At 38.4% G+C, this 14,502-nt stretch overlaps 2 protein-coding genes across 3 annotated transcripts; both read left to right on the top strand.

Moving 5' to 3' along the window:
• The first annotated feature begins 1,868 nt into the window (after positions 1 to 1,868).
• Positions 1,869 to 6,420, top strand: LOC131324418 (TATA-box-binding protein). 2 transcript variants are annotated; one of them, XR_009199331.1, is made up of 9 exons: positions 1,869 to 2,378; positions 3,776 to 3,863; positions 4,185 to 4,256; positions 4,636 to 4,686; positions 5,082 to 5,126; positions 5,216 to 5,308; positions 5,441 to 5,542; positions 5,632 to 5,811; positions 6,113 to 6,420. XR_009199331.1 is itself a non-coding variant. In XM_058356376.1 (9 exons), coding segments are annotated over exons 1-9 (603 nt in total). In that variant the 5' UTR covers positions 1,870 to 2,301; the 3' UTR covers positions 6,114 to 6,420. The 2 variants fall into 2 exon arrangements, 1 of the variants encoding a protein (XP_058212359.1); XM_058356376.1 differs by having other exon boundaries at positions 1,870 to 2,378; positions 5,632 to 5,705.
• A 1,039-nt stretch (positions 6,421 to 7,459) lies between these two features.
• Positions 7,460 to 13,914, top strand: LOC131324417 (uncharacterized). The gene is made up of 7 exons (XM_058356375.1): positions 7,460 to 8,051; positions 9,856 to 9,910; positions 10,813 to 10,887; positions 11,071 to 11,162; positions 12,890 to 12,971; positions 13,222 to 13,305; positions 13,651 to 13,914. The coding sequence occupies exons 1-7, from the start codon at positions 7,747 to 7,749 to the stop codon at positions 13,774 to 13,776; spliced, it is 819 nt and encodes a 272-aa protein (XP_058212358.1). The 5' UTR covers positions 7,460 to 7,746; the 3' UTR covers positions 13,777 to 13,914.
• The last annotated feature ends 588 nt before the right edge of the window (positions 13,915 to 14,502 follow it).

Genomic DNA, 14,502 nt, shown 5'->3' with positions numbered 1-14,502 from the left:
ATTGTTGGACTGTCTGGAACAGTTGCGGTAGAGAATCAGGGCCAAGAAACAAATGATACATAATCTTGAAATTGATGGGATTGCTGCACTAAAGATCATCTTTATACTTTTGTTTTGTTTTTTTTTCCCTTTTGGTTATTCAAGTACATAAAGAATAATACTGAGGAATTTTTTTTTTTTGGCTGCCACATCCATTCTTGGTTTTGTTTTTAAATGATGCCTCGTCTTTAATTTGATTAGATCCGTCTCAGGGCCTTAGGATCTAAGACAAACTTGTGTGGGGAAAAAAAATATTCATATGGGGAAGACAAAGAGAGGCTCTTAATACTTGAACCATGTACTTTTGGATAGTAAAACTAAGCACTGGGCCAACTAGCTTATTTGTTATATAAGCGCTAGATTAATTATATGTTACATATCTGGTTATATCTATTTGGGGCTCTAGTTTTGATCCAAAATTCGGGACATAAGTTTGCCGCTTGTCCGCCTCAGCTTAGAGCTGTTGGGGTCCACCCATAGTGGTGAAGTTATTTTGTGTAACACCCTTAGTATTGGGTGTTGAGCGTATTTACCTTTGGAGTCCCTTATATATAGTTGTAAATCCTATTAGGGTTAGCGTGTGACATAATGTGAGGGAGAGGGTGAGGCGAGCGTGGGAGGGCTGGTTTGTGGCCTCCCGGGAGGAACCAACGTGTGGTTTCCGGAGAGTTTTTTCATCTTTGTGTATATATTGTGTGAAAATATACAGAAGGGGAGTTTTTTTTTTTTCTGAAATCACTGCATGGGTTTGTATGCATGGTGTCCCTCCAATCCTAACAAGGGCCGGCCCTGGTCCGTCTCATGGGGTTAGGTCTTCTCATTTGAAACAAGAGAAACAATCGTAGGGAGAAGCAATTGAGTTTTTGGTGGTTGGTTGCAATTGAGGGTTCCCACTTGTTTTTGTTTCATCTAATACGGTTTTCAGTTACCAAAAAAAGAGAGTTCCTTACACAGTCTTTTCTATTTACTGTACATTCTTATCTGGTCTTCAGAGTTCGAATTCATTCTCGCCTATAACTGGTCCAATGGTGACATCTTCTCTACACACCAGATCCTCTATTCTATTTATTTTTTGGTATTACAGTATAATTTTTCACGCAGCCTTTTCACATGCTTACTCTTGTGAATGAGGTTACCCCAATGTTTGGCGGCAAGGAGAATTGACCTCTATTTTATTTTATTAGCTTATGAGTAAAAAATTAATTATACTTTTTACACACTATAGTTTTACCAATTGAATATGTGTATAAAGCTGGATTAGTCTGAAAAAAAGATTATGGATATTCTCATCAAAATTGAACCAAAAAAAGAGGAGCAAATGAACGAAGGTGCTTCCCGCCTTAATAACAAGTAACATCAATAAACATTATTGGTGAAAAAAAAGAGAGAGACCAATGACGGATTCATGGAGGGGTTTGTCTAATCTATCTATACCATATACTACAAGAATGCAGTAATCTAAAATAAAACAAAGGCCTCTCCTTAACTCTCCCTCCTACATGAAATTTTCTCAATTTTTTTTTTACCTAAAATAACATAAGAATGTTTTTTTTCGTTCCAATGCATCGAATGGGTAAGAAGCCAGTGAACTTTAAACTCGACGGAGGACATTGTCATCTCCATACCCCCATGGGGTACTAATGCAACAGTACCAAAACCTCAGGTGTATTTCCCATAATATTCCCACTCAAACCGCCTACGCAGAACGTGTCCGTACCACCCATTGGCCCATTAACGAAGGAAAACCCAATCGAAACCGGCAGCACCCGGTAACAACACAACCGAGCCGGTCACCGCCTATAAATACTCCTTACCCCATAGATAAAGACCACCCGTCGCCGCCTCTCTCTCTCATCAACTTCCCTCCCCAGGGCTCTCAACAACATATAATCCTCTCCAGACCAACTCCTCTCTCTCTCTCTCTCTCTCTAGATCCTTTATATAAGCAGCTTCAAATTCTCTCACTACATATACATACAAACATATAAAAGCAATCTAATTTCAAACTTCTCGCGCTCTCCCTCTCGATTCTTTCCTCAGAAATTCTCCCTCGATTTCTCTCTCTCCGTTCTTGTTTCAAACCCTAGGTCCGATTTTGTTGTTCAGATCTCGGCGTTATAGGCTTTGATCCGTATTGGGTTTTGTTGGTTTATGACATAAAACATAGTTGAGATAAAAATTGGTTAAGAAATACCAGGAAATTTGTTAGGATCGTGAAACGGGGTTTTTGTTGTTCTTGGGGATAAGAGAGTGGTGGGGGATATGGCGGATCAAGGTTCGGAAGGGAGCATACCTGTGGATCTCTCTAAGCACCCCTCTGGAATTGTTCCTACTCTTCAGTGAGTTTCTCTCTCTCCTCTCATCCGATGATCCTTGATTAGGGCTCATTTTTCTCTCTACTTTTGGGTTGATTTGTGTAGAATCTTTGTAGATGAATTTGTGGTCCTTGATTAAGGCTGATAAACGAGCCAAACAATCCGAGCAGTGAATTGCTCATGCTTTTTTTTCCCTCCCGGTCAATCGGAAATTCTAATTGCTCGTGCTTTGTCTGAAAATTTAATGGGCTTAAAAAGTACTTCAGCTTAGCTTGTTTATCAGACGTGTTGATCTTAATGGGTTTCGATCGGGTTATGAATCGATCTCGATTAGTTGAAATTTCCGATGTTATGACTTATGAGGTTGTTGAGTAATAAATTCTTCTAGTTTGGTTTGAAAGCTTAATGTGTCCAAAAGAAAATGTTCCAAGCTTGGCTTGAAAGAGCTTTAATGAGCTGAACACGAACTCAAACTTGAGTAATTGGTTTGTTTGCAGCCCTATCTTTTGTCTGTTGAGGTCCTGTTGTAACATGGTAATTCTTTTCAGATGAAACTTATAGTAAAACGAATTTTGAGCATACATCCAGAATGTAGGGTTTGAAGTTGACTATCAAATGTCATGTGCTTTGACCCCAAAACCTCATATGGATAGAACTCGCCAAGATGGATCATTTTATCCTTGTCAATTTGTTGTGGCAGCAGCCCAAAGGGTCATGCTCATGACTTCGGGTTCATTCCGAGATTTTCTTTTAAAAAAAAAAGGCCGTTGATTTTGCCACTGCCTTTTTTGTTAACGGCACTCACTGCAAGTGTATTTTTTGGCAATAATACACTTGCAGGGGAGTGCCGTTAACAAAAAAGGGAGTGGCAAAATCATTTCCCAAAAAATAATACACTTGTAGGGGAGTGCCGTTAACAAAAAGGGAGTGGCAAAATCATTTCCTAAAAAAAAATTACTCAAGACATCTTTTATTTTAGATTTTATGGGAGTAAGTGGGTTACTCTAACGCCAGAAAAAGTATACTGTAGCTGCCCACTAGAAGGTTGTGTGGAGCGGTATGGAAATGTGTCTTTAATGTCTTTCGATTTGGTACAGGCTGCTAAATTGAAAAGTTACTAAAGAGACATCTCAATAGAATAATCAAGTACTTCCTGTCCAGGCCAGTTTGTCAGGGTTCAATTTACTGAAACCGTCTCTTCTCTGCTCATGTTTTATGTCATGATAGGTAAGTTCGTTTTGTTGGTCAACCGTTGACCATTGTTTGGTGTCACTTTGGGTTGGAATAATCTACAAGGGGATGTCCCATGATGTATATTGTGACTATTGTCCTATGTTGTTTACCATCTTATGTTTCCTTGTCATGGGAAAATAAATTCTTTTAACCATACGATCTGATCAACATACGTTGTGCCTTTCTAGAAATATTGTCTCAACAGTGAACTTGGATTGCAAATTGGATCTTAAGGCCATTGCTTTGCAAGCCCGTAATGCAGAATACAATCCCAAGGTATGATGTTTCATCTTTTCATTAGTACGCATTCAGTGTACCAGTAGATGTCCAGTAATGCTGCTTTGTTCCTTTGAAACAATTTCATAGAGGTTGCAAATTCTATCTTCATTGTCTGATTTAAAGCGCGCGCGCACTCTTGCATCCACACACAGTAAACTATGCCTACACGCAGGCATGCACTTCCTTGATTGTGCGTTTGTTTTTCAGTGTAAATTTCTGGATAGATCTGATTCCTTCGATGTACCGAGCCTTGTGCCTTTGTCCTCATTTGGATTTTGAAATGCTAACGCTTTGTCTATTTCTTCTGGAACTATGCAGCGTTTTGCTGCTGTTATTATGAGGATAAGAGACCCAAAAACAACAGCTTTGATTTTTGCTTCTGGGAAGATGGTGAGTTTTTCTGATATTATTTGAAATCCTTCTCCATGTCACAGTTTTCAGACCAAGTGAATAGCGGAGTAAATATATTATCTTTTGATTGTGTGTAAGCTTGTTTACATAGGCAATATCAGCTCGAATGAGTACCTTAATGCCGTGGTATTTTACCTTAAGGTGTTATTTATGTCAGACTCCTTCCAATCTGTTGCAAGATTTCTATCAACAAAACCCTAGCCATATTAGTCTAAAGTTGAAGTACCTTAATGCTGTGGAGTTTACATTTAGGTGTTCCAATCTGTTTGAAGAAACAAAACCATAGCCATATTAGTCTAAAGTTGGAAGTTCTCCACTGAAATTCTTTCCGTATTATGAGTCAACTCTGTTGTACCAGGTTTGCACCGGAGCAAAGAGTGAGCAACAGTCAAAACTTGCAGCAAGAAAGGTATACAATGACTTCAAAATGCATGAAGCATGCAAATTTGTAACTATGACCATCACCATAGCTACTGACTTGGATGGCAATTTAGAAGGATGATCTGTTGTTAACATTATGTTTCCATTTTCAATTCAAGATTTTTGTTTTTGTGTATTCTTTAAAAGCATCTTGATTGGCATCCATGATAATTTTGAACTGTATCAGCTACAATTTTCTTGGAAATTTATTTCGATCACTTAACATTAAGCTGCTCTAATTCTTTGATTTGATAAATGACAAGTATTATGGTTGTAGTATATGAAGGCAACTACAATTGCATATCCTTGAGTTTCAATTAGTTGATCAACATAACTACAGAGTAAAGAGTTTCCTCAATCTGACTTGAACTTTATCTCTTCTAGTATGCACGAATTATCCAAAAGCTTGGGTTTCCAGCCAAATTCAAGGTATGTCCCCAACCTCATCTTTTATATGGCCGAACGCACATTTGCATACTGGTTACTAGACAGTTTCATTTCGTTGTTGTGGTTGGTAGGATTTCAAGATTCAGAACATAGTTGGTTCCTGCGATGTAAAATTTCCTATCCGACTTGAAGGTCTCGCATATTCCCATGGTGCCTTTTCCAGTGTAAGTGGCAATTCCTAAAAAAAGCTTCTCAACTGTTAAAATTTAGAATATATGTTTGATTGCTGTATTTCGTTTCATCACATGCTTTGAATGTTAACTTCATCAGGACTTATCTGTATTATGTTGGTGCAGTATGAACCCGAACTATTTCCTGGTTTAATATATCGCATGAAACAACCCAAAATTGTGCTTCTCATCTTTGTGTCAGGAAAGATCGTGCTTACTGGAGCCAAGGTGACCTATGATATCTCCTCTTTTAATATCTGGATCTTTGATGATGTTTTATTCATAGCCTTATTCGGATATTATTATTGATTCCGCAGGTGAGGGAGGAAACGTATACAGCCTTTGAAAACATATATCCTGTCCTGACAGAGTTCAGGAAGACCCAGCAATGGTATGGCACATGTCTGTGTGTGTGGTTTATTGGAATTTAAACCATAAAATTTAGTGCTTGGTTGGTGAAGGCTTTAAGAAGCAGTTGTTGAATTCGTGTTACAAAAGTAGGTTTGTTCTTGAAAACGGTTTCAGTTTGATTAAGATACTGTCTCAAGAAACAACAGCCATGTTGTTTCTTCTCAGCTTTTTGGGTATTAGAATGATTGGAAGATAATATACTTTTATGTGTTTATTGATCTTCCTATAGAGCAAGCTTCAGGGTGCTTGACTATGATAAGTGCACAGAGTCTCTCGTAGTTTTGGTGGATTGTTTTCAGTCTCTCAGCTTAACGTGCTTGGACTGGTATTATGAATTCACTGTATGCTGATACTTTTTTGCGTTTGTTTGACGTGTTTTTATGGCAGATTTGGACGAGCTTCAGGAAGGCATGAGCTTTAAAATGCCGGGATTGCCCAAACTGTTACTTCACCGGTGCACCACAGAAGTAGGTGCATGCAACTGTGAATATATGGAAACTGGATTGGAGGTGGTTGTAGTTGTGAGGACGGGTGGGCAGAAGTTGGTTCTTTTTAATGCTCTTATTATATACTCCATCAATAACAAGAACTGTTTTTTCCCAAATTTGTCTAATGGAACTCTACTTGTGGCCTTGTGGGATATATTATTCTTTGGATTTTGGAGTATGGATTATAAATTTGTCGAGGGATTTATGTATGATGTACAGTAAAAAAGAGAGTGATGGGATCAGCTAGTGTCGACTAACAGAACTATTGCTTTAAAGCTAACTACTATATCATAGTCGCATCGAAAATCTCGTGGCATTGATAAATCACAATCCCATGTGTATGAAAACAAACCTGTCAAATTGAGTTCAACGCATACCGTTTGATTCATTGCCCTACGGTTTTATTTTAGTAACATGACAAAGAAGAATTGACAAAGGCCCATCAACATTAATCAGACCGGAGTGGAATGGGAGAAGTTTTTGGGTGCCAGGCGGGTACCACATACATCGGTGATCTCAGTCATTCAAACGTGTTTTGGACGGTTTGGATTTCAGGGAGAAAAAGAGAGGAGAGAGAGTGGTGGCGTGAGGGGAGAGAGAATGAATAAATTTGGGATGTCCAAAAATATGTATGGACAGTTGAGATCGTTGATGGATACCGCCACGTGGTATCTGCTCGACACCCGAAAATTTCTCGTGGAATTGAGGTGTGGATTATAATTTGAAAGTGTTCTCCAAAAATATTTTAAACTTCTTAAACTCACAAAAGTGAAAACCATGAGTGTATACGAAATTGATAGGAAACATGAAAATAACACATGAAAGTGTCCATGAAACACAAATAAAGGGTTCACATTTACTGTACTTTGAATTTGAACCCATCATTTGCGTTTCATGGACACTTTCATGTTTTATTTTCATGGACTCTATCAAGTCTCGAGTGTATAACAAGAATCAAGAGTCAGACCCGAAGTTTTACGTAATATTTGTGAGACTAGGGCTGCAAATGAATCGAGTAGCTTGCGAGCTAGACTCGTTTAGTAAACCATTCAAAAAAAAAAATCTCGATTTGTTAAAGGAGGTTTGGCTCGATTAAAAAAACTCAGCTCAAGTTTTTGGCGTGTTCACTAAACGAGTTCGAGCTCGACAAAGCCCGGTACATTTTCAGCCTTCAATGTGACCTAGACAAAAAAATAAAAATAAAACAAAAAGGAGCAAAATTGTCACTTGAGGAATAAGCGAAAGATATTCTGTTTGGAAGGAGGGAAATATGTGGTAACAGATTTTCCCGTGGAGGAAAAGCAGTTGAGAAAGAAAAAAAAAAAAGCAGCTGCTTTTCTTCCTTCTTCTTCCACGTGTTCTTGTTTCCACATTCAGTGACCCTCAGTTCGGCACAGGCAAAAACAGTTGAAATTCGAAAAGATTGAAGTTCTTCTCCCACAAGCAATTGGTTTCCAAAGGAGTTTCTTAGGTTCGTTAGAGAATCGATAATCTGCAAAAAACGAAGAAGGTTCCTTTGCGTGCGATTTTTCCATGGCACAGTTCACCGTACACGGTCGCCTGAAGCCCCTGCTCAACGGAGACGGAATGTCGATCTCCGGTTTCGAACCGAAAGCGACATCTCCGCCCGGAATCCACAAGCGCAGGTTCAAGTTTCATGGTTCAAGTAGCCCCAAACTGTACGCATCATCCGGTAGAAAATTCAGTCGTTTCGACGCGGAGGCCTTGAGAAGAGTGGGCAATGAGAGAATTCATGACTACGACGACGAGGATACTGATGAGCTAGAGAGCGACGACCTCTCCTGTTTCAGAGGTTTGGTCTTGGACGTCACTTACAGGTCAATTTCTTCTTCTTTGTTGTTATTGTCAAAATTATGGCTTCTATTAGGATTTAGGGGCGATAGAAGAGTGAACTAGCCGAGCATGTAGTTGATCAAGCTTGGCTTGGAAACTTAACGAGGTTGAAAAACATGTTCAAGCTCAGCTTATATAGGAGACGAGCTGATCTCAAATGAGCTTTAGTTGGGCCAAACACGAGCCGATTTGAGCAACTTAAATTTTCTGTATATAATAAACCGAACGAGCTAAGTAATAGCTTGTTTGAGCTTGGTTTGAAACTCTAACGACTTCAAAAAAAAAAAATTGTTCAAGATTCGTTTGTTTATGTAACAAACCGATCTTGATTTCTTAACCAATGAACACGAACCTGAACTCAAGTAGGTTCGTTCATTTAGCACCCTAGCTTTCTATTTGATTTGACCATTTATCCCACTTTGGAGCTGGTCTGATCCAAGACACTCGAGCCTGACTGTCGTAGGGCTTATTAAAAGATAGTGTGTTATAGGCTTGTTTGAGATCGGCTTGATTAGCTTATCTTGTAACTTGTAATTAAGTAGCTTAGTTGAGACATATTACTAGGCTCAATAAACTTTAATTGTTTAAAAGAACTCTGCTACTTGAGCTCGATTACTTATGATAAGAAAATAGCCTGCTTGAGATCGAGACGAAGCATTTAAGTGCGTTGGAATTTTAGGCCAGGCTTGAACAATGCTCGAGTAGGCTTAGCTCGTTTGTAGCCCTACTTTCGATTTGTCTTGTTGCTTAGAGTCTTTAATATGTTTACAACGGTCAGGCAGATAAATATCATCTGTAATTAAAAAATTAGTACGTTCTATTCACCCCCTTTAGTCACTTCCAGTAAGCAGTTGCCTTTTGCAGATTTGAAGATCAAATTTTAAATGCAGGTCAATCAATAGTTCTTGTTTTCTTTTAATTTGTTTTGTTTCTTACAGTAGGTGTATTGTCTTGTCCATTTATATTTGTAACAGGGAAAATACCCCTTCATGCATAGCTCAATCCAGTTGGATTACTAAGTGTCCCTCTTTCTCAAAATTTTGGATGATCACCCTGTGAAGTTGAACACAGAGAAAAAATAAAACGAAGTCAGGAAATATATATCGAGGATGCTTGATTTGGATTTTGATAGAAGGGTTAACTTGAGTTTTGCTTATGAATTTTACATGTAGTGTTTTGCGCTGTATTGGTTTTGTGGCTTCGGATTAGGCTGCAGTAGTAAAGGGTGTTTCAGCAGCTTTACATAATATTGCATGACATGGTCTGTATGGGTCCTCCATGAGTTGTCTACATGCTCAGATCCAACTCTTTAGCAGTCAAAGTTTAGTTGAATTTAGTGAGACTGACAATGTATCCACTGAGAGTTTTGGTTCTTGATTTTTACTAGTTTTGGGTTTGAATACTTTTCTGTTATTCTCTTGTAATAACCACGATTTACATCAATGTAATCTGATCATCATCTTTGCCACTCTCTTTCTGTCTTATGCTTTCATTATTTTTCAGTACCCCTGGCACAGCATTGTTTATCACTTTTTTGTTGAGTTGCTCTCTCTGTTATTCCATTAATCACTTGTACGTGATTATTCATTAATATCAGGGTGATCTTTCTTGTTGAAATGGCTCTCCGTTTCTGTTTTTAACTGTAAGGTCGCAACTGATGCTTATATTTCTTAGTGCATGGGTGCTCAAATAGTTAGAGAATCAAAACTTTTGCTGGATTTTTTGGGCATTTCATTTCCATATTATTTCCCTTATAGCAAGTTAAATTGCTTGTGATCGTTTTGTCAGGCCTGTCAATGTTGTCTGCTGGAAGCGTGCTATTTGTTTGGAGTTCCTGGAAAAGGTTCGCCTATATTAGCTCATAGATTCATCATCGCCTATATTAGCTCATAGATTCATCATCAATGTTTAGGTAGTTTAATTACTTTTAACCTAGGTTTTGAATAATGTACCATACCGGCCTACTGATTCTAGAGAAAATTGATACATTAGCCTTTAGTTTCATTTCACTAAAAAAAGCTCGGCGGTACCATTCAAATAGTTGGAGTTCTGGCCTTCTTGAATTGGAAATTGACGACGTCTCTTCAAGAAAAACTGGAACACAATCGCTTGGAGGCACATTACTGAGTCACTCTTGTAAAGATAGTATTTGCCCCGCCAGATGGTGTGGACCGAGTTACAGCAAACCTGCCTTCAAGATACAACGAAGCCTGAACTCAAAGTTATTTCTGAGCAAAGCCGGTAGACAGAATACCCACCAAACGACATTGTGAAGAACCAAGAACCACTTTGATTTTGTTTCTGCGAGTAACAAAACCTCATAAATGAATGCTCATGTTTGTATGTGTATGGTCAGGGGAGGGAGAGTGACAAATTTCTAAGTGTGTATAGGCCACTACGCATCCATTCGAAGGGGCACGCACCCGGTCATTTCTGACCGTTGGATGGATCTGCACTCTGTAGATTAAATGACTAAACCGAATCAGTGTGTTGATAATACACACACATTCAGTTTCGATCTTGTCCCTCCGATCAGACAGTTTGATCAACAGCTGTGATTGCAGCTGTGATAGGGCTTAAGCTTAAATCAGTTTGTTGTCTAGGTTTCTTGTCCCATTGGTTTTCCTCAACCCCCCAATGTGTCAAGGTGTGGGACTCTATCTGTGCAAGTATGTGACTGTAGTTGTCACTTGTAAGAATTTCCCTAATGTCTGAGTTAATAACTTTGGTGTTATTTTTTTGCAGGCTGATGTTCTAGAGTATTATGATCAAACTGTTAACTCTCCCAGTGGATCCTTCTATATACCTGCTGTATTAAGGGTATGAAATTAAAGGCATTTTCGATAGCCAGAATGCTACAGTTTTCCTGGAACTCTATCATTGTAACCTGCTGTCTCTTTATTTCTGTTTCCTTTCCCTCTTCTTTATGTTTTTGGTTGTGTCCTAATCTTGTTTCCTCAAATAGAAGCAGCCCCCGTATTTGAATAGTTTTCCTTCTTCCAGGTTCCACATTTACTGCAAGTTGTCAGGAGACGAAGAATCAAAAACACTTTAAGTCGTAAAAATATAATATTTCGGGACAGCTTCACTTGTCAGTAAGTATACTGCTGAAGGGCTGATGGTTGCTACTGTTTTTGTGAGATTCATAGGTGTCTTAGTTTGATTAGAAAAAATGACATTCAGCAATGCCGTGAACATTATTTAATATTTATGCTTCTGTAACGTGATTGGTCCTAGTGACTTGTTTAAATTACAAACCTATCGCAGAAAAGGCAATTACCCCTTCTTGATGTTGAGGTATCTGTCATCTGAGGGTTCCAGGCTTCCCAAGACTTAATACAGTTTGCCAGAATAGTTCAGTAGTCCGGAGCTAATGAGAGAGACTACACAACTTCAAAAACAATTCTGTTAATTGGGACATCATTTTGACAACAGCAAGCAACAAGGGAATTCCTCCCCCACCCTGGCATTTCCTTTCAATATTGAACCTAAGTCTGAAACTGAGCCTTAAACGGCCAGCTTGAAGAGTTTGAGTGGATCTTTTGTGGTTAAGAGTCAGTTCAGAACTATGATGCTTTCCAGTGCGTTTCTAATGAATTTCAAGAAATCAGAGAAACACTTGCGACTTCTTCTCTGTTGGAAATGGTTTGTTTAACAGGTTTCTTTCTCTGGTGTGAGTTCACATTCTGTACACATGCCTTGCCTTAGAGTAGTAGCATTTCAGAGATTGTATCTGAGAATTAGTTTCAGGGATGATAACCTTCTTCCCAAAGTTCGGACATTGTCAACTCTTCTAGTCATTTCTACGCTCCTAATTTTGTGATTGAGATACAGGAGCACTGTCGACGTAGAAAACAAAATATCTCAACAAGATATATTTGATTAGATATGCAACCATTGACTGAAGAGCTGTTTTCAACTTCTTGCCATAGTCCCTTGGGCGAGTCTTACTCTAAAGTCTAAAGATGGATATTCGGTTGTCAAAGAAGCTTGTTGGGGTAGGTTTTGTTTTAATTCCAATGAACTTAAAGCATACCCATCATAAATGGCTGCTATTTGCAATTATGATATACAGGAGATTGGAATCAATGATACGTCAGTATATGTTGTTAGATAGTCAATTGTCCCTGAAGTTTAAATTATTAGGGAAAGAGCGAAACAATACTCATCTAGCCCTCCACCACCCTCCCTACGTGCAACCTTTTCTTGCATGTGGATGTGGAGATCAATCATTGAAACATAGAGAGAACCAACCCCAAATTGAGGTCTGATGCCATTTTAGAAAATGGTCAAACAACGCCTATCAATCTCTTCAACAATTTGATGATTTGTCAATTTCTTATCTTGCTTTTTACATTTAGGCTCCGTTTGTTTGGACGTAAAATGTTTTCCGGTAAAATGTTTTACTTATTTTTCGGTGTTTGGTGGTGTAAAAAATTAGGAAAACATTTTCCATCAATTGAATGAAAATGACTTACCATTAAATCTTTCGTAAGTTATTTTCCGAAATGAACCTGCTACCTTCTACTGCAATTCTCACTGCTTAGTTTTCTCGATTGTCAATCCTAACCCACGTTCAATTCCAATTTTCTTAGATCCCTCCACCGTTTAAGTCCCCCTCCTCTCTCTACACTATTTTGTTGATTTATGAAAATATTTTCAAATGCCAATCAAACACCAGAAAATAAAAGTTTGAAGTTTATTTTCTGGAAAAACATTTTACATGAAAAATATTTTACATTGTAAAACATTTTACATCGAAACAAACGGAGCCTTAGTTCTTGTTCGTTACTAAAGTATTGTTCTGCTTTTTTGTTAACAGGTACTGTTCATCGCCTGAAGACTTGACCATTGACCATGTTCTACCTGTGGCTAGAGGAGGAAAATGGACATGGGAGAATCTGGTAAGATGACCTAGAAGAATATAAACCTAACCTTCCTGATAGAGCAGTATGTCATTTTAACATTGCCTTGCCCCACAAATAGATCGTATGGTGGCCTGTTTTGCGTATTATAATATGCTACAGTAGTATACACCTAGGTAGTGGGACTATCTGAGTGTGAGTTTTTCTGACTAAATGTTTGCCTGTCTGTCATTCTTGTTACAACTTTTCCCCAAAGTATATGTGTTCATATCTTCCTCCAATGTACCAGGTGACTGCCTGTTCCAAATGCAATTCAAAAAAGGGCCAAAAAACCGTAGAGGAAGCCAACATGAAGCTACTTAAGGTCCCCAAGGTATCTTTTGTTTCCCTTTGCCAGGATAAGAAATAACTATAAGCTTGGATCTTTTCATTGGGCTTTGTTTCACTGAGAAATAACGGTTATATTGTGAGTTTTGGCTTCAAGCACCAACAGCAATAGCTACGGTGGGGTGTGTGTGTGTGTGTTTTCCCAATGCTAATGAAAACAGGATACAATTTGCAAATTAAAGTTTTTAAACCTCATATTTATCTAGCCTCTAGAAATTTGCTATTGGTACTTGAAGCCAAAACTCTATTTCTTGGGACATTTAATGGATTTAACTCTATCCCTTCGTTCATGGATAACGGCTAATAAGACTATTTACAATCATTTTTATAGGCCCCTAAAGAATATGACATACTGGCCATACCGCTCACAAACTCCTCCATAAAGATGTTTATAGTGAGAAATGGCACTCCCGAGGAGTGGCGCCAATACCTGTCAAGGCCGACTAGAGAGCCATGACATCAATCTCTGGCTGCAATTTGTACATATAACAGTAACATTCTCCTCACCTTAATTTCTAAATGTATGCCACAGTCAAATAGTTGTCCAAACGATGCATCCTATGTTAATAGCATTCATGTATATTACTGTCAGTCCGATACTGCATTTGTTTTTGCTTTTTATGCTTTACCTTCTCACTGCTAAGGTGCACGATTGTTAAAGATATCACCTTTAATTACAACAGAACTGTACAAGTGACTTCACTAAATGATTTCTGTGGAGATCTCACCTGTCTTCTATTACACCTTGTAGAGGGCTAACTGCTAAGGTATATAGCTTCAAATGTTGATTAAGAAGAAGTAATTATGTGAATCACAATAAGTTGGTGGTACTTTTCCTGAATCCTTCATTCCCTTTAATCTTTTTATAGGGTCATGAAGCATGATTTCATTTAAAGTGCCTTCCCCGATTCTCTATGCTTCTTGTCCTTGAAACATTTTCAAAAATGGTCATATTCCTTCTCTGCAGTGTCCAATTATTCATCTTTATTTCCTTTGAAAGAACCATGTCTAATGGCTTCCCTTCGTCTTCACTGGGTGTCATCTCCAACTTCAGATAGTTTGCTTCCTATTCCTTTAAATAAACTGTCCATGACTGTGCTCTCATTTCAGCTCAACTTATTTGTATGACCTATTTTGTCTTGCTGATTTTGCATGTGTTAGATACGCCACTTCTTGAGTTGTT

This window comes from Rhododendron vialii, chromosome 4a, assembly GCF_030253575.1.
Source record: "Rhododendron vialii isolate Sample 1 chromosome 4a, ASM3025357v1".
Taxonomy (NCBI): domain Eukaryota; kingdom Viridiplantae; phylum Streptophyta; class Magnoliopsida; order Ericales; family Ericaceae; genus Rhododendron; species Rhododendron vialii.
This window is presented reverse-complemented; position numbering and strand designations above follow the sequence as displayed.